At 40.5% G+C, this 20,512-nt stretch overlaps 3 protein-coding genes across 3 annotated transcripts; all 3 read left to right on the top strand.

Moving 5' to 3' along the window:
• Positions 1-6,666: 6,666 nt before the first annotated feature.
• On the top strand, positions 6,667-8,481 carry LOC124910607 (protein RETICULATA-RELATED 3, chloroplastic-like). The gene is made up of 2 exons (XM_047451279.1): positions 6,667-6,886; positions 7,076-8,481. Exon 2 carries the CDS (start codon positions 7,136-7,138, stop codon positions 8,219-8,221), a length of 1,086 nt encoding a protein of 361 aa, XP_047307235.1. The 5' UTR covers positions 6,667-6,886; positions 7,076-7,135; the 3' UTR covers positions 8,222-8,481.
• Positions 8,482-14,475: 5,994 nt separating this feature from the next.
• LOC124910606 (26S proteasome regulatory subunit 6B homolog) lies at positions 14,476-16,538 on the top strand. The gene is made up of 6 exons (XM_047451278.1): positions 14,476-15,057; positions 15,146-15,376; positions 15,468-15,626; positions 15,729-15,881; positions 15,983-16,066; positions 16,144-16,538. Exons 1-6 carry the CDS (start codon positions 14,557-14,559, stop codon positions 16,276-16,278), a joined length of 1,263 nt encoding a protein of 420 aa, XP_047307234.1. The 5' UTR covers positions 14,476-14,556; the 3' UTR covers positions 16,279-16,538.
• Positions 16,539-17,598: 1,060 nt separating this feature from the next.
• LOC124910604 (putative GPI-anchored protein pfl2) lies at positions 17,599-20,482 on the top strand. The gene is made up of 5 exons (XM_047451276.1): positions 17,599-17,842; positions 17,943-18,048; positions 18,232-18,355; positions 18,995-19,936; positions 20,044-20,482. Exons 1-5 carry the CDS (start codon positions 17,683-17,685, stop codon positions 20,389-20,391), a joined length of 1,680 nt encoding a protein of 559 aa, XP_047307232.1. The 5' UTR covers positions 17,599-17,682; the 3' UTR covers positions 20,392-20,482.
• The last annotated feature ends 30 nt before the right edge of the window (positions 20,483-20,512 follow it).

Consider the following 20,512-nt stretch of genomic DNA (forward strand, 5'->3'; position numbering starts at 1 on the left):
TTATAAACAGGGTATATTTAACTAAGTTAAAAATATTTATATATGATTTTGTTTGAAATTATTTATTTTACATTTATTTTTATGTAAATTTACTCTTTAAACATTTAAAATGTTATAATACTGTTAATTTGTGTTAATATGCACACATTCCTCGAAAATGTGTAACATTCATTTTTTAACGAAGAATTTGTCTTCAGCTTATTTCTTAAACGATAACCCAACTGTTATGCTATATTTTCAGACAATGATGTTGATGATTAAGCGCTATATTTTCAGACAATCATGTGGCAGATTAAGCTGACAACGGTGTTGATTATTCAATCTCTTCCATATATATTGTTAAATATCTTACCTTCCTTCTATTATTATTATTACAACATTCAACCAAATATTTGTACTTAATTAGGTGGGCAATAATGGTTAATGGTTAATAAATAAATGTGAATATGATGGTTAATGACAAATTACTTAATAATGGAAAAGGACAAAAACATGAACAGCGTATACTAGAGACAGGGGGAAATTTGACGAAACGACCTTGCAAACCGGGTTATTTGACCTGGTGGAATTTTGATAATTTAATTGCGCTCGTGGTGATTTTATTTTTTTTGGACGATTTTGCCCTCGTCGCGAAACGCTAAGTCACTTAGCGTTTCGCGAAGTGACGATATGTGAAATGTCCAGATTGCCCTTACTATTTAATATAACCGCCGTACTTTTTTTTCATTTCTTTTCTTCTCCTTCTCTCTCTTCCCGCTCTTCTCCTCCTTCTCTCTAAACTCCGGCGGCGGCGACGAACTCGGGGGAGATCTCGGCGGCGAAGTTCATTCGAAATCCACTATGAGCTCGACGACGTGCACGAGCACTGTTCCAATAGGTACGTCTATTTGAAGCATGTTTTATTGATGTTCGGTTTCTGAGATTGGTTAGGGTTTACTTCCCGTTTCGCTAAGTGCCTGGCGATTCGCGAAGGACTTCCCGTTTCGCTAAGTGCCTTACGATTCGCGAAGCCCTTCCCGTTTCGCTAAGTGCCTTACGATTCGCGAAGGACTTCCCGCTTCGCTAAGTGCCTTTCGATTCGCGAAGTATTAATTATACGTCTCTAAATCAAATCATGTTTTTTATATTGCAGCTGAAGTTTTCGTTTTCTATAATGGAGAGTGGAAAGTTGATGCTGATGGAATACTGTATTTTGATGCATCTTCAATCAAAACATTTGATCTACCCCAAAGTACTCGTTATGCTGAATTACTTGATATACTCTACGATAGACTTAATCTCCAGTTATCAGCATACGATTTAGTGCTCCAAGTGAAGTATGATATTCCGAATATCAGAAATCCAAAACCTGTTTTTATTGATAATGATGGGGATTTGAACACATATCTATCACGCTTGATTTTGGGTCGAACAGTGTCACCATTGTGTGTATCTGTAGTGGAGAAGTCAGCGTTTACTAAAGAAAAGATACCACTACTTACATACCCAACTCAAGAAAGTATACTACCACCACAACTTACTCAGAAATTTGTTCCACCTGTTGTACCCTTGGAATTCTTTGTTGAAAGTCAAAATGAAGCCGGAGAAACCTCTTTGCCTCACATCCCACTTACTCAGGACTTGCATGTTAATAGTGGTGAGAAAGCATCAATACCTATACAACCAAGTGCAAGAAGATCATCATTGGGTACACCAACTAGTGCAAAAAAGGCATCAAATGGTACACCAACAAGTGCAAGAAGATCATCAATGGGTACACCATCTAGTGCAAGACGATCTTCAATGGGAACACCATCGACAGACCCGACAGACACATCACCGCCAGACCCCACATTTGCGATGGCATTAACTAGTGAAACCGTATTGGAAGTCGGTTCGTTGTTTGAAAATAAAAAAGAACTTCAACTTGCTCTATATAAATATGCGATGGCCAATCATTTTGAATTCAAAGTGGAGAAGTCAAGGAAAAATCTTTGGGAACTCAAATGTTTGGATGAGACATGCAAGTGGAGCTTGCGGGCTGTGAAAGGTAAGTTTTCTGAGATGTTTGAGATCCGGACATTTGAGCATCAACACTCATGCTCCACTTTGTCGAGGCCCAAGAAAAAAATGCAAACACCAGCATGGGTTATTGGGCAGTGCGTGAAGAGCAAGTACATGGACCATCATCATAACCACTTGCCTAAGAAAATAATTGAAGACATGCAGACAACTTATGAGATATTTTTGACTTATAATAAGGCATGGAGGGCAAGGGAAAATGCTTTAATAGCGGTGCGAGGAACGGTAGAGGATTCTTATGGAATACTGCCATCATACCTTTACATGTTGGAGAAGTGTAATCCTGGTACCATAACCGACATACAGACAGACGAGCTCGGTCACTTCAAGTATATGTTCATGTCCCTAGGCCTCTCAATTAGGGGTTTCAAATCCTTTTGCCGTCCTGTATTATGTGTTGATGCTAGTTTTCTTAAGCACAAGGTGGGTGGTCAATTATTGGTGGCTATTGCATTGGATGCGAATGAGCAACTATATCCTGTCGCATTCGGCGTTGTTGATTCAGAGAATAATAACTCCTGGACTTATTTCATGCAAAAACTGAGAGACGCAATTGGATTAGTTGATGATCTCGTCTTCGTATCCGACAGACACCCAAGCATCGCTAATGCCTTGTGCGCTGTTTTCCCAGAAGCAGACCACGGCGCGTGCACATATCACATAAAGATGAATATTGTGGCCAAATTTAAAAGTGATAAGTGTCATGCGGAGTTTGATTCGGCTTCAAGGGCATACACTGTCCAAGAATTTAATCGGTGGTTTGAGAAAATCAAGGTTAAAGATCACAGGATTGCTGCCTATTTGGAAGAAATTGGGTTCCCAAGATGGAGTAGAGCATTTTTTCCCGGTAAGCGATACAATCAACTGACAAGCAATTATGCTGAGAGTTTCAATAGTTAGAGCAGGGAAGCCAGAAAGTATCCCATTTCAGAAATGGCTGAGTATTTAAGATTCACAATACAACAATGGTTTAACGATAGAAGAGAAAGAGCGTCTAATCACGAAGAAGTTTTATCTCCAAATTATGAGAAGGTGTTACGTGAGGGATTCGAGAAGGCCAGATTCTATACAGTCCAATCGCTTAACCGATTCGAGTTTTATGTGCATGACAATCAGTCCCATTTCAAAGTCAATTTGAAAGACATGAACTGCACTTGTAGAGTATTCGAAGTTTCGGGTCTTCCTTGTACGCATGCAATGGCTGCTGCCCGTAGTCGGAATTTGGTTTCTTATGACTTCTGTTCAAGGTATTAATATCTAGCTCACGTGTTCATTCTGTTTAACCAATTAATAATTCGTTATATTTTCCCTACACACAGGTATTACACAACTGAGTGTTGGATAAATTCATATGCCGAGACATGTTATCCTCCCGGTGATGAAGAAAATTGGGATGTTCCCGAAAATATCAAGCAACGTTCATGTCTTAAACCAAATGTGAAGGTTAAGAAAGGCAGGCCACAAACAAAGCGTAGGTCATCCCAGGGTGAGGTCCGTAAGATCCCGAGACGATGCAGCTCATGTGATGGGCTTGGACATAATAGGGCAACATGCAAAGCAGTGATGCCTGCACCATCTACTGCACGAGCTTCATCATCTAAGCAGCATGACTCATCATCTAAGCAGCATGACTCATCATCTCAACAATATGAACCTTTAGCTTGATAGATACTATGTTGTAATATATGTTTTTAATTGAACTATGGTACTGGTATGTTGTTAATTAATTGAGGTTTAATGCTTGTTTAAAATATTGTCAATTGGCATTATATAATCCTTGTTCTACTTAATCCCATCGTTATAAATCTTTGAATTCAACCTTAACAAATTACAAAATTGTTCAATCTTGATTTCAAATATATCCATCCACCAAACCAATCTCAATTGAGAAATGAATTAAGGTTGCTAAAGAAACAGATGGAAAATATAATCAATCTGATGGGGGAGGGCACTTAGCGAATCGGGAGACACGTAGCGAAACGGGAGGGACTTTGCGAAACGAAGAGTACTTTGCGAAACGAAGAGTACTTTGCGAAACGGGAGGGACTTAGCGAAACGAAGAGTACTTTGCGAAACGAAGAGTACTTTGCGAATTTACAATACATCAATTTACACAAAATAATTTACAATACATAATCCAACTTCCAACATATTCATCAAGGTTTACAATACATCAAAATAAGTTATCCAATTTACAAATAATAATGTTTAAGGTTCCATAATCTGATGGAATAACCGGACCGCCATCTTCTGCCTAAAAAATCCCATATTTTCTGAGGTCACATTATGCACGGGTTGATTAGCGGTCAAGTGTTCCATGTACATTAGCGTGAAGACCCCACAGTCCCCGCTCTCTGTTGCCCGCGGGACTTCTCCAACCTTAGCAGCAGCGGTTTTCACTTTGGGGTGTGGAAACCGTTTGTATGTCATTGGTTGGAGGGGGCCTTCGAAGTTGAAATTAGGATACCTTACCCTCTCACCGGGAGTGATTGTTTTGGCGAATATAAATGGAATCATGTCGCAGAAGGGTTTCAAATAAGGATCCAGATTCTTATAAAGATAGGCGTCACAGTCGTACACGTCAATGCGGTACTTTTGAAGACGTGCTACACATAAAATCCAGTGTTTCTGGTTAATGTTCACTGGCATGTAGACGTCGTCAATTGTAGACCACTCTGGCATATATCTATGTGGTGCGCCCATATAATAGTCTTTGAATTCGTCGACTGGAAATTTGGCAGGATCCTTAATAAAATCCCTGTGCAGTCGCCTGATTCTATCCGACAATACGCAATCCCCAATTGCCGCATGTGTATTTTTATATGTTTTGGGATAGCAGGAAATCCTTTTCCGCAGAAGATGGCAGAATGCATCGATTTCCTGCACAATGGGAGCATACAACATACATTGAGTACATATCAAACAACATTGACTAAGTAAGTACTTTGCGAAACGAAGAGTACTTTGCGAAACGAAGAGCACTTTGCGAAACGAAGAGCACTTTGCGAAACGAAGAGTACTTTGCGAAACGAAGAGTACTTTGCGAAACGAAGAGTACTTTGCGAAACGAAGATTAATGAATTGATTTGAACGACTTACCTCGTCTTCAATCCATGTAAGCCTTGTTACAACTCTAACCAACACTTCCTTCTTTGCTTGAACCGTATGTAAATCCGTTGTCGAATTATCGAATTAGCGAATCGGGAGGTCAACGAGCTCCAGCTAAGAGAAGATGGTTTGAATACGTTTTCGCTAATATATTTTAATAACGAAATCGAATTCAAACCATTCTCCTAGCTGGAGCTCGTAGTACTTAGCGAATCGTCAAGTACAAAATTTTTTATTGGTTTCATAGGTAATCTATCTCGTTTGACAAGGTATCAACAACAAAGTCATGGTTTTGAAAAGAACATGTGTTAGCAAAACAAACCCTATAATTTTACATGGAAACATTTAGATTCTTCAGAAAAAGTCTTTGAAGAAGCGATCATTGAACTCCAGATAAGAGAAAATTGTTTGAAATTTATTTCTTATCTGGAGGTCAATGATAGATTCTTCAAAGGCATTTTCTGAAGAATCTAAATGTTTCCAATGTAAAATTAGAAGGTTTGTTTTGTTAACACATGTTCTCTTCATAACCATGAAGTGATGTAAATACCTAGTCAAATGAAGTTCATGATTAACTATAAATAACAAAAAATCTTGATACTTAGCGAATCGCGAGGTATAATGCGAAACGGTAAGTCCGTAGCGAAACGGTAAGTCCGTAGCGAAACGGTAAGTCCGTAGCGAAACGGTAAGTCCGTAGCGAAACGGTAAGTCCGTAGCGAAACGGTAAGCAGATCTGAAACGGAAACACATACGCTCTTATCAGACATAGATTTTCAGCAATTATGAACAAATAACAAATAATAACCTAACGAAATGCTCAAACATGAACCAATATGAACCATATCAGCAATAAGAATCAACAAAACGGAGAAAATGATGGACATAAAGGAAATATGAAAAGGTTTATGAAATGAAGAAAGCCTAAACAAGAACATAACTGTTAGAATGAAGATCTACCTCGACGCCGTTCAAATAGTTAGAATCGGAGAAATCACATAAACCCTAGTATAAGAAACCTGCATGCAAAATAGATCTAGGGTTAGAAATCGGCAATAGATAAACATAAATGAATTAGTTAGGTTAGAAGAGCTCGGATCGGGTTTGATTTGTATGGATATTGGAGGAAACGGAGACGTCGTCGCCGCCGGCCGCCGTCGTCGCCGGCCCCCGTGAGTGAAGGAGAGAATTGGAGAAGAGAGAGAAAAAAATTTAGGGAAATGAAATTATTTGGGTATTTATACAAACGTCTAATCCACTTCGCGAAACGCTAAGTCACTTAGCGTTTCGCGACAAGGGCAAAATCGTATAAAAAAAAATAGAACACCACGAGCGCAAAAAAAATTATAAAATTCCACCAGGTCAAATAAACAAGTTTGCAAGGTCATTTCGTCAAATTCCCCGAGACAGGGGGTTAGAAACAAACGCCGTCTAGAGTTATAGATACAAATTGTGTATCTATAACGCATGTATTAAGAATTAGATTCTTCAATGGCGTGGTTGTTGAATCTCTAAAACCAACCCTCTTCTTCTTCTTCTTCTCTCTTTCTGATTTCTAGAGAGAAAGTATTGAAGATCGCGCGTTCCTTTTCCATCGCTTGTTTCTTCACTTCACTTGCCATCATTGTTCACACCCACGTTGTTCGTTCATCGGAATCTCCAATCGTCAGTCATTTGGTGCGATCTGGGTCTTTTACATTATAATAATAATAATCAGGTATCAATTATCATTTCCTTTTTGGATCTTCTTTCTGTTTTCCGATTCCAATGTTAAATCCTGCTGCTCACTTCTATCCTTAAATTTCCAGTCTTTTGATTGTTCTCTAGTTGTTTCTCGTCTTTGATTTGTAGATGTTAATGGGTTTCAAATCCTGCATGTGATCCATCTGTTGTTTTTCATTTTCAGTTTTAGATCAGTCATCATCGATCCCCTGTTTTCACTTTTGCTCTAAGAAGAAGAAAGAAGATGGCTATGGCGGCGCAACTTCTTCATGCACCTATATTAGGGCAGCAGAAGCAGCAGCAAGTTAACAATCATCTGATCGGAAATCGCAGCATTTCAAATCTGTTACAATCTAGATCGTTTCCTTCATCATCTTCCTCCTCCTCTGTCTTTCCCATGCGCATTGGCCTCTTAAACCCTACTTCGTTTAACAAGTTCCATTTTTCCTGCGCATCCGTCGGAGGCGGCGGGATCGGAGGAAAATCTGGCGCTGGCGGTGGTGGTGGAGGTGGTGGTGGAGATGGAGATTCGTCTGATGATTCATCTTCACCGTCGTGGGTTGGACCGGTAGGAGCATTTGTAAACGGATGGAGATCGAGAGTTGCGGCGGATCCCCAATTCCCATTCAAGGTTCTAATGGAGGAATTAGTCGGTGTAAGTGCAAACGTTTTTGGCGACATGGCTTCCAGGCCGAATTTTGGCCTAAACGAATTGGATTTTGTGTTCTCTACTCTGGTAGTAGGGTCAATAGTGAATTTCGTCCTGATGTATCTATTAGCCCCCACGATTTCCGTCTCACCCCAAAGTTTACCCGGTTTATTCTCCAATTGTCCGACGAGCCACATGTTTGAACCGGGGGCATACAGTTTGGCTAGCCGATTAGGGACATTCGTTTACAAAGGAACAATATTTGCAGGAGTGGGATTTGCAGCTGGTTTAGTTGGGACTGTTATATCGAACTTGCTGATTAAGATGAGGAAAAAGATGGATCCTAACTTTGAATCGGCTAATAAAGGGCCGCCTACTGTTTTGAACGCTCTTACATGGGCGATGCACATGGGTTTTAGCAGTAATTTGAGATACCAGAGCTTGAATGGGATTGAGTTCATGATGGAGAAGAATTTTTCAGCTGTGATTTTCAAGAGTAGTGTTGTGCTATTGAGATGCTTGAATAATATTGTGGGTGGGATGACTTTTGTGATGTTGGCTAGGTTGACTGGTTCGCAGAGTGTTGATGGTGGGAAGAAGATGAAGGTAGCTGAAGAAGATGAAGGTATAGTTGTAGTTGAAGAAGACGATGAGATTGGGCGTCCACTTGTGACGAAATAGGCATGCAAGACTTGATATTTGGATTTTGAATGTTTAGAACTAGAATTAGAATAAATAACTTTGTGGGTTTGGATGGATCATCAGCCCTGTTGTGTTTGTTGCTTGCTTAAGCTTTTATGATCAATGATTCGAGATAAGTTCATTATAATATGACTTCAAAATGGTTCTTCTGAATTTTGCTTTTCATGAGTCACAGCCCATTTGGATGCAATTAGTTTCTTTCAAACTAGTAGAAGAAATTGTTTTTGTTTTGGTTACAATTTTGGATAAAAGCAGTTGTCATGTTTAGAACTGTTCTTTGGATTTGGTTGGCTTTTAGTTTGTTCATTATTATGTTTTGGTGTTATGTTTAATCTAACCTATTTGTAATCAATTATGTTAGATTACCCCATCCCCGACTATGTCCATTGACAACCTATTTACATTAACTTCGTGACTGTATTGTTGTTCTTGCTGTAGTTTATGTTTGAAGATGAAGCGTTTGTTGTTTACCAGCTAGTCGAAGACAAAGTGCCTTTATTGCTACTAATGCAGTTTGAAAACGTTAAGTCGAAACTTGACTACACTTGAAGACAATGCGAAAAAGATGTTTCCCGACTTCAATTGTTTATTGGAAGACAGATTCAAAGTTTATTTCTCATCTTTTTTCCAATTTGTATTTTGCCTACTTGGTGAGTGTAGAAAAAAAAAAAGAGTATACAGCTTCAAAGTTAAGACTATTAGGTTAACTAGTTATTGTGACAGAAATTTAGACTAAAGAATATAGATTTTAAATGCTCATTATAAGTCCACTCATAAGTTATAGACCATAATATTTTATATTTACAAAATATATTAAACTCTAGTTTTATCGTGTATTGGTTTCTTGCCAGTTGAGATTTTCTATTACAATCTAATCACGGTGCCCTCTCACAAGTAGGGTTGAAATAATTAAAAAAATTTACATTTTCAACTTTTCAACCTTCCCTAGGGCACGAAGACTAAATGATCACAGGGAATACCAACTCGTTCGGGCACTTCCCATTTCAACCTCAGACCCAATTGAAATTTTTTCTTTTTTATATGGGAAATTTGATAAAATGACCCTAAAAATATGAGTATTTTGATTTTTAACCTTACTAATTAAGTTTTTGTTTTTTAACCTTTTTTTTATAAATTTTTCCAATTTTACCCTCAATAACCTTTTTATGTTTTTTTTTTTTTTTTTTTTTTCTTTTTTCTTTTCTTTTTCTTTCTTTTCTTTTCTTTTCTTTTCTTTTTTTCCCCCGCTTTCCCCTTCCCCCGACCGTTGCACTCCATTCTTCCCTTCCGTTCTTCTTCCCCGTCACCTCCCTCCCCAGGTCTTCTTCCCTTCCGTTCTTATTCCCCGTCAGCTTCCGTTTCTCCGACGCCAAGATCCGCCGACGTTCGCCAAGAAGCCCAACCCTTCCAGCCAGCCTCTTCGTCGATCGCCAAGCCGAACTTCCAGCCAACGACGATCGCCAAACCTTGGACGATTCTAGCCCAACGATTTGAGGTTAGTTTAGGTTTATTATTTAGGTTTATTGTTTAGATAATCTTAGTTCAGTTTAGGTTTATTGTTTGAAATGCTGAGAATGCTGATATTGATATAGTTTGAAAGGCTGAGAATGTTTGTGAATGATTTGTGCATATTTGCTTTGCATGTTTTGCTTATTATGAATGCTAAGAATGGTATAGGGTTTTAGGGTGGTGAACATTAGGGTTTTAATTTAGGTTTAGGGCTTGGCGTGGGGGGTGGTCGTGGGGCGTAGGGATTAGGCGTGGGGGTTGGGCGTTGGGCGTGGAAGGTGGGCGTGGGGCGTGGGTCTTGGGCGTGGGGCGTAGGGCTTGGGGCGTGGGGGTTGGGCGTGGGGCGTGGGCGTGGGGGCTTGGGCGTGGGGCTTGGGCGTGGGCGTGGGCGTGGGGCTTGGGCGTGGGGCGTGGTCCTTTGGGCGTGGGCCTTGGGCGTGGGGCGTGGGCCTTGGGCGTGGGCCTTGGGCGTGGGGCGTGGGCCTTTGGGCGTGGGGCGTGGGCCTTTGGGCGTGGGGTTTGGGGCTTGGGCGTGGGCCTTGGGCGTGGGGGTTGGGTGTTGGGCGTGGGTCTTGGGCGTGGGCGTGGTGGTTGGGCGTGGGGCGTGGGCCTTTGGGCGTGGGGGTTGGGCGTGGGCGTGGTGGTTGGGCGTGGGGCGTGGGCCTTTGGGCGTGGGGCATGGGCCTTGGGCGTGGGGCGTGGGTCTTGGGCGTGGGGCGTGGGCCTTTGGGCGTGGGGCGTGGGCCTTGGGCGTGGGCGTGGTGGTTGGGCGTGAGGCGTGGGCCTTTGGGCGTGGGGCATGGGCCTTGGGCGTGGGGCGTGGGCCTTGGGCGTGGGGCGTGGGCCTTTGGGCGTGGGGTTTGGGGCTTGGGGCAACTCATGTGACGGTCGAGGCCATAACAGGGCAACATGCAAAGCAGTGATGCCTGCACCAACTACTTCAAGACAACAAGTGTCACAACCGTCATAGTTGACCCAACCTTCACAATCTTCATCTTTGCCATATTCTCTAGACAATATTTCTTTTGGTTAAATTGTATCTTTTTGTTAAATTGTATGTTTTTGCACCAACTGAATTAGTGACTATTCCATATGATGTTTTATATATATGTAGGTGGTAGTTTTGTCCATGTGGTATATGTGCAGGTGCCTTTTTTTCTGTTGTAACAGATCTGATGTGCAGGTGCCCAAAGGCAATAAGTGGGGCGTGGGCCTTGGGCGTGGGGCGTGGGCCTTTGGGCGTGGGGCGTGGGCCTTTGGGCGTGGGGCGTGGGCGTGGTGGTTGGGCCTGGGGCGTGGGGCGTGGGCCTTGGGCGTGGGGCGTGGGCCTTTGGGCGTAGGGCGTGGTGTTTGGGCGTGGGGAGTGGTGTTTGGGCGTGGGGCGTGGTGGTTGGGCGTGGGCGTGGTGGTTGGGCCTGGGGCGTGGGCCTTTGGGCGTGGGCCTTTGTGCGTGGGGCGTGGGCCTTGGGCGTGGTGCGTGGGCCTTTGGGCGTGGTGGTTGGGCGTGGGGAGTGGGCGTGGGGGTTGGGCGTTGGAGCTTTACATATTATTTACTTGAATTAATTTAAGGTTTTGTTATACATATTATTTACTGGAAAATCTCATTCATTTGAATCTAACAAAGACACCAATAATTAACTAATTTTAGAATGAAATCTGAAGCAAACAAATTAACTATTTATATTGAATTTAGATCAAGGGTCTACAATTTGATGGAATAACCTTACTGCCCATTGGTTTCTCCAAAAATTCATATTTTCAGTGACCGCATTTGATATATCCAATGAGGCAGTAAGGTATTCAAATGCATAATAGTAAAAACCCCATAGTCCCCACTTTTGGTTGTCTTTGGGACTATTGGGTGTGGTATTATGGAATATGGCATCGCATCCAATTTGATCTGTGGAAACCTTTGTTTATCGCCCGTGGTGAACCCCTGTTCAAGCAAGTACGGCACCATTACACACATTGGTTTCAAGAATTTGTCATATTCATCCTTTGGGAACATATTCTGTTCCCAGTCATATACATATATGCACCAATCTTGTAGATGAATCTTGCACAGGACCCAGTGCTTCTGCTTTAGGTTCAAGGGTACATATATCATATCAACAATATTCCAAGGATTACTTTTTCACCAACTACGTATTCCATGATATAATCCTTCACCAACTACGTATTCCACGCCCAAAGGCCCACACCCCACGGCCAAAGGCCCACGCCCCACGCCCAAAGGCCCACTCCCCAGGCCCAACCACCACGCCCACGCCCCACGCCCAACCACCACACCCCACGCCCAAAGGCCCTCGCCCCACGCCCAAAGGCCCACGCCCCACGCCTAAAGGCCCACGCCCCACGCCCAAAGGCCCACGCCCCACGCCCAAGGCCCACGCCCCACGCCCAAAGGCCCACGCCCCAGGCCCAACCACCACGCCCACGCCCAACCACCACACCCCACGCCCAAAGGCCCTCGCCCCACGCCCAAGGCCCACGCCCCACTTATTGCCTTTGGGCACCTGCACATCAGATCTGTTACAACAGAAAAAAAAAAGGCACCTGCACATATACAATTGGAATAGTCACTAATTCAGTTGGTGCAAAAACATACAATTTAACAAAAAGATACAATTTAACCAAAAGAAATATTGTCTAGAGAATGTGGCAAAGATGAAGATTGTGAAGGTTGGGCCAACTATGACGGTTGTGACACTTGTTGTCTTGAAGTAGATGGTGCAGGCATCACTGCTTTGCATGTTGCCCTGTTATGGCCTCGACCGCCACATGAGTTGCCCCAAGCCCCAAACCCCACGCCCAAAGGCCCACGCCCCACGCCCAAGGCCCACGCCCCACGCCCAAGGCCCACGCCCAACCACCACGCCGACGCCCGAGGCCCACGCCCAACCCCCACATCCCACGCCCAAGCCCCCACGCCCAACGCCCAAGCCCAAACCCCACGCCCAAAGGCCCACGCCCCACGCCCAAGACCCACGCCCCACGCCCAAGGCCCACGCCCCACGCCCAAAGGCCCACGCCCCACGCCCAAAGGCCCACGCCCCACGCCCAAAGGCCCACGCCCCACGCCCAACCACCACGCCCACGCCCAAGCCCCACGCCTAACGCCCCACGCCCAAGCCCCCACGCCCAACGCCCAAGCCCCACGCCTACTCCCCACGCCCCACGCCCAAAGGCCCATGCCCCACGCCCAACCACCACGCCCACGCCCAAGGCCCACGCCCAACCCCCACGCCCAAGCCCCAAACCCCACGCCCAAAGGCCCACGCCCCACGCCCAAGGCCCACGCCCAAGGCCCACGCCCCACGCCCCACGCCCAACCACCACGCCCACGCCCAAGCCCCCACGCCCAAGCCCCACGCCTACTCCCCACGCCCCACGCCCAACCCCCACGCCCAAGCCCTACGCCCTACGCCCCAAACCCTAAACCCTAAACCCTATACCATTCTTAGCATTCATAATAAGCAAAACATGCAAAGCAAATATGCACAAACCATTCACAAACATTCTCAGCCTTTCAAACTATATCAATCTCAGCATTCTCAGCATTTCAAACAATAAACCTAAACTAAACTAAGATTATCTAAACAATAAACCTAAATAATAAACCTAAACTAACCTCAAATCGTTGGGCTAGAATCGTCCAAGGTTTGGCGATCGTCGTTGGCTGGAAGTTCGGCTTGGCGATCGACGAAGAGGCTGGCTGGAAGGGTTGGGCTTCTTGGCGAACGTCGGCGGATCTTGGCGTCGGAGAAACAGAAGCTGACGGGGAATAAGAACGGAAGGGAAAAAGACCTGGGGAGGGAGGTGACGGGGAAGAAGAACGGAAGGGAAGAAGGGAGTGCAATGGTCGGGGGAAAGGGAAAGGGGAAAGCGGGGGAAAAGAAGAAAAGAAAAGAAAAGAATGAAAAAGAAAAGAAAAAAGAAAAAAAAATTAAAAAACATAAAAAGGTTATTGAGGGTAAAATTGGAAAAATTTATAAAAAAAAGTTAAAAAACAAAAACTTAATTAGTAAGGTTAAAAATCAAAATACTCATATTTTTAGGGTCATATTATCAAATTTCCCTTTTATATATCCTTATCCCGATTTTAAAATACAAATACTCAACACCTTGGCTTGATAATCGCTTAAAAATATCTATTTTTTTATATATATAAAATTTGATTGTGCTAAGGAAGAAAATAGTATATGGTATTTTATCTAACTAGTTACACTTATTTTACAAACTATTTGTAAAATTGTCATCTTTAAGTATATTATTTCATGTTTAATTATAAAACAAAGTATTTCTCTGTACTATCTTATTATATAATTTTTTTTAATAACTTTTAATTTTTTAATAAACTATATAATGTTATATATTTATCATAATAATTTTCAAAATATTTGTAGGCTTTAAAATTATGATTAAATAAACTAATAAAAAATAAAATTTAGTATATTTATTTTTAAGTCTTCATATAGTTAATTTTATTGTTTTTACTAATAATATAACATTATATAGTAGCCATTAAAATATACTAAGAATTTTTACTTTTAATTATTTGCCACTTAATTTTAATCAATTATTAGTGTACTTTTATTTTTTATCTCTTAATTTAATTTTATAATATATGATTTTGATAACTATCTTTATTTGGATAAAATGAAAAAAATAAAATAAAGAAAGAACTTATTTTAATATTTAATTGTATTAAATCTCATCTCTTCTTCAACCTTTAGCCTTTTCTTGTTGAAGGGGAAAAGAATTCACTCCTTAGTTTCTCCATCGATTCTCAGATACAGAAAACAATGGCAGCTTCAGCTATGGTTTTAGATCCAAACCCTACATCCGATCCACCACCGTTCTTCCCTTCAATGAAACACATCTCTAACACCGACCAATCCACGGCGGCGACTTCCGACGACGAAGATCTCTACGGCCGTCTCAAATCCCTACAGCGCCAACTCGAGTTCATCGATATTCAAGAAGAATACGTCAAGGACGAACTCAAAAACCTAAAGCGTGAGCTTCTTAGAGCACAAGAAGAAGTGAAGAGGATCCAATCGGTTCCTCTTGTCATAGGTCAGTTCATGGAGATGGTAGATCAAAACAACGGTATCGTTGGATCCACAACCGGATCTAATTACTACGTTCGTATTCTCAGTACGATTAATCGTGAACTGTTGAAGCCTTCCGCTTCCGTAGCACTTCACCGACATTCGAATGCTCTTGTTGATGTCTTGCCTCCTGAAGCTGATTCAAGTATTTCGCTTCTTAGTCAATCGGAGAAGCCTGATGTTACCTACAGTGTGAGTTTTGAGAAAATTATGTTCATTAGGGTTTGCTGATTTCATTTCTAGGTTGTTGTTCTTATGTTGATTTCGATTTTTTGTTTAGGATATTGGAGGATGTGATATACAGAAGCAGGAAATTCGTGAAGCTGTAGAATTGCCATTGACTCATCATGATCTGTATACTCAGATAGGTATTGATCCTCCAAGGGGAGTGTTGCTTTATGGTCCGCCAGGCACGGGTAAAACCATGCTTGCTAAGGCTGTTGCTAACCACACAACAGCTGCGTTTATTCGAGTTGTTGGGTCTGAATTTGTTCAGAAGTATCTCGGTGAGGTGGGTAATCCTTACTCGTTTCATAACCTTCATTCATTCTGTTTATAATGTAATTTCAAGAATCAATTGTTTCTCTCCACTGGAAATGTAGGGTCCTAGAATGGTTCGTGATGTGTTTCGTCTTGCTAAAGAGAATGCACCTGCTATAATCTTTATTGATGAGGTTGATGCAATTGCAACTGCTCGATTCGACGCCCAAACTGGAGCTGACAGAGAGGTTCAGCGTATTCTCATGGAACTTCTAAATCAGGTATATCTCGATTAGTTAGTAGTTCCTATTAAAGAACAGGAAGGATTAAGCCATTCCCTGTAAGGATTATTACAATGGTTCTGATTTCTGAATGGCTTGCAGATGGATGGATTTGATCAGACAGTAAATGTTAAGGTCATAATGGCGACCAATCGTGCCGACACTTTGGACCCTGCACTTCTTCGCCCAGGTAGACTTGATAGGAAGATTGAGTTCCCCTTACCCGACAGACGTCAAAAGAGGCTTATTTTTCAGGTGATTTTGAAATAATCTGATAAGAAATATAAACATTTATGTGTGGAAATTGATTGTGTTCTTATTAGAATTCCTTGGGTGTTTTCATTCCTCGAATGTAGGTCTGCACTGCTAAAATGAATTTGGGCGACGAGGTTGACTTGGAGGACTATGTTTCTAGACCCGATAAAATTAGTGCTGCTGACGTGAGTTTTCAATACTCTCACCATGACTTATAAATAATGCTTCAATAAATTACCTTATCGGGTATTCTTTTTGGCAGATAACTGCTATATGCCAAGAAGCTGGAATGCACGCAGTCCGCAAGAACAGGTATGTGATACTACCAAAAGACTTCGAGAAAGGGTACCGAACCAATGTTAAGAAACCAGATACGGATTTCGAATTCTACAAGTGATGAGGGCAAGCGCCAAAGAAGAGAAGACAAGGCAACTGTGTTTAGTGGCTTAGTTGATGGTAACATGTTAAAAAAGACATAGACTCTATTTATGTATACTTTTATTATTTGTATTTTATAAGCAACTTTTTTTAAAAAAGAAAAAAAAAATGAATGGTTTTGAACTGCTCATTTGGTGTGGTGTGGTGGTTGTCAAGATTTGGATGATATTCTAGGCCAGCTACCTAATGATATGATTAAATTGCTTTGTTTGTTTAATTTGATATAAGGAGTTACAATAATTATTATTTGATTTTAGTTGTTAGCTCACCAACTTTATCATAATTGTCTTCATAAGTTTAATATGTATCATTTTGTTAGGTAAGTTATTTGATGCCATTCATCATTCATTTATATTTTTATTTAGTATGTGAAATTATCATATAAAATAATTAGAATAATGGTCTCAAATGTAATTATTTACTAAAAAAAAAGAAAATTTTCACTTAAACTATCCTTGAGAAAACATTTCACAATTCTAAAATTTGTTTTTTTTTACAAATTTTGGCTCCTTGAATTCTCATATGGGACGATTTGATAATTTTTGAGGGGTAAAAATTTACTCATATTGAGGGGTAAAAAAGTAATTATTTTACAATTTTTGACGATTTGATAATCGGAATCTCATTTGCGAATTATTTATTTTTAAAGTTATATAATAACAATATTTTATATTTTTAACGATTTTAAATCCCATTATTACACATTTAGAAATAAATAAATTGTTAAAATGAAAAATTTCAACTATTAAGTTTTAGATAATCGGTAGTAAAAAACCATCATTTTGTTCAAACAGTAGTTAAATATTATTAATAATTTGACGTTAATCTTTTATTTATTTATAAAGGTAATTTATATAATAAGTTAACGACGTTTGAAACCAATAAAAAAAATTTTTTATTTTTTTTTATTTTATCAACAAAGAACTCCAAATTCTAATGGTTTAAAACCATATATCCAAAATCTCAATTTGTCCCAATCAAAATATCCAATTTGAGATTTCCACAATTTTTTTTAAAATTAATAATTACAAATAAAGAAAAGAGGTGTTATGAATAATTTCCCTAACAAATAATATTAATTGATTAGTGACATTATTTCCCTTAAGCTAATGATAGCACGTTTATGTTATAAACTACTTCAATGAAAATAAACAAAGAAATAAAAAGCTTAATTGATAGAGAAATGGCTGGCTTAAACTTAATTAATTAAATAATTAATTGGGACTAGAGAATAGTATTTGGAAGTTACAAATCATGAAGAAGAAGAAGTAAGCAAGACCAAGATTAGATAGTTACAGATCTCTCTGCAGATTTCTCTGTTCTTAGTTTCGGTATGAATTTGTAATCGGATTGATTCCTCAACATGAATCGAACATTGAAGGAATCCTTGACCGGCGGTAGGAATGTAACAGTCGGATCACTCCATCGCCGAGGTCCTGTTCATAAGGATTCTGACGATAAACTGGATCTCTTCGCTAAGAACCGTCGGACTCTCTCCGTTGCTTCCTCTGATGAATCCGACAGTAAGTTTCTTCAATCAATCTAGCTAGCTAGCTTTTCGATGATGATGAATCGATCACATTTTTGATTGTTTGATTGTAATATATGTGTTTCTGATAACAGTTTCGGTGAAATTGGGAAGACTTTCAGTTGGATCAGTAAAATTGACTAGGAACGGTGTTGATGATATACTATCATCAACTGATGGTGGTAAACATGATTATGATTGGTAAATTGTTTGATTAATCGTCTTCTTTTATGAAATATGCAGACATTAGTTAGATCTAGTTGACTGAGCTTAGCCAAAGAGAATTAATTATTCTTGTTCTTGGATCTATTTTAGCAATTCAATGTTTTATATTAAAATATGTGGATTTATGTGATTGTGATTGTGTTTTGTTCATGTTAATAGGCTTCTTACTCCTCCAGAAACTCCTCTTACTTCTTCGGATGGATCTGAAACTCGGCCATCATTGACTGCTCCAAGAAGAGGTTCCTTGAATAGATCAGCTTCCACCGCCAAGACATCATCGAGAGTATGTTTTCTCTATATTCGTTTTATTAAAGTTAATAGTGAAACAAACCTTTTTAACATTTGAAATGAAGCAATAGCAACTAGTTACATTTCGCAAAAACAAAAAGCAATATTGTATGTCTTCATTCATCTTTATTCATATCAATTAGTCAATCATCAATTTTCAAGTGTCAATACCCTATTCCTGCATAGACTAGTAGCTCATTTTGTAAGAACTATTAAGCTTCATAGACACTAATTGTAAAATGAACATCAATTCTATGACATTAGTCCCATCTGTAGGAGCATATCAATCATCATACTTTTATTAAGCTTGATCCAGACTTTCATATTGTAAGCGCGTTTGAATAGAAGGTGGTGAAGCGATTCCCTTTCACCTTTGCACATTGGGTATGACTGGTATTCAACTAGTTTGAATTATAGCACAAAGTAAAACTAGTCATAGTATGATTTGGTGTCTAAGAACATTTTTTTAGGACCACACTAACTTCCATCTCTGTTTTTACTAATTTCCAAACTGTAGAAGTTGAGAATTTGTTCCTCTTTCCATTCTCTCTATATTCTTTCGCTATTCTAGGGTTCAAATCTATAATAGTAATAATGGTTTTCCCAACTTCTTTTGGTGTCTTTCTTATTTCAGCTTTCGGTAACGCATTCAGAAAGCAACAACTCTTCCAGACCAGTGAGAAGCAGTTCTGTAACTCGTTCTTCAGTTTCTTATAACACACAGTATAATAATAGTTCAACTTCATATACAAACAAATCAACCTCAATCCTCAATACTAGCTCCTCCTCAGTTTCATCATACTCCAGACCATCAACACCAACTCGATCCTCATCATCTATTGCAAGACCATCCACTCCATCTTCTCGCTCAATTTCATCTCGATCCTCAACTCCATCAAGAACACGTCCAGGACTATCCAACTCCTCCTCATCAATCGATAGAACTAAACCATCCCAAACTTCAAGGTCTCAAATTCCCGCAATCACAAACTCTTTAACAACTCGATCTGTTTCTAGGCCATCAACACCTACGCGTAGGAATATCAATCCACCACCATCAACAGCCAATCTTTTGCCAGCTTCAACATCAAATGTGCGTTTTCCAACATTATCATCATCATCTCGGCCTAGCTCCCCTAATAGACAAAATCGACCAACTGCCCCCTCATCCCGACCTAGTTCACCAAGCTCACGTCCTCGGCCAACAGTTCCTTTGGTTCTCCCTGATTTCCCTCTCGACACACCACCCAATCTTCGTACAAGTTTTCCACCAGATAGGCCACTTTCTGCTGGTCGATCCAGACCAGGCTCGGTTGTTACTTCAAAGGTAAATGTAGAGGCCTCAACTCCAAATTTAACTAGAAGACAAACAGCATCCCCTATTCGTAGGCTCTCTGAACCTAACAATACGAGAGGACGTCTGCATGGGCATGGGCAAGCTACGGATTCATTTGATTCCCACTCATCTTCGAGGAAACCGATAAAGATTTCTTCATCTACAACAACATCCATGGAGAACAATGGTTTCGGAAGAAACATCTCGAAGAAGTCGATGGACATGGCTATGAGGCACATGGTATGTATTCATTCATGCTTCCATTCTTTTGTTTTATTGTGCATTTTCATGCCTAGACATGATTGATTGATTATACATGTCTCGGTTTGGAAACACTTAATGAACAGGATATCAGACTATCAGGCTCGTCGCTATTCCCTCAGAGCATTCGATCAGGCAATAATAATAACAACAAAGGGGGACAGGCAATTCATGTTTCAAATGGAAACTTGTCGTCTCTATATGAGAATGGGGATTATGCGAGTTACCGTCATGAAAATGGTAATGGAAACTACGAAAGACTATCGGTTAGAGCTGAACCTGAATTTTATGAGACGTCGCGATATGATGCGATATTGCTGAAAGAGGACTTGAAGAACACTAACTGGTTACATAGCATTGATGATAAGTCTGATCAAGGTTCCATCTTTGATCATGGTTTTGAGCCTCTCCCTGAACCATTTGATCCCTTATAATACACCAAGCAATGATTAATGTGATTTTTTTATGTTCATAATAATATGTATTTATTATGTGGTTTCAATTTTGAAAACCTTTTTTGAAGATTCAAATTTATGTACTTCATTACATATAGTT

Source organism: Impatiens glandulifera, chromosome 7 (genome assembly GCF_907164915.1).
Source record: "Impatiens glandulifera chromosome 7, dImpGla2.1, whole genome shotgun sequence".
In the NCBI taxonomy this organism is placed as follows: domain Eukaryota; kingdom Viridiplantae; phylum Streptophyta; class Magnoliopsida; order Ericales; family Balsaminaceae; genus Impatiens; species Impatiens glandulifera.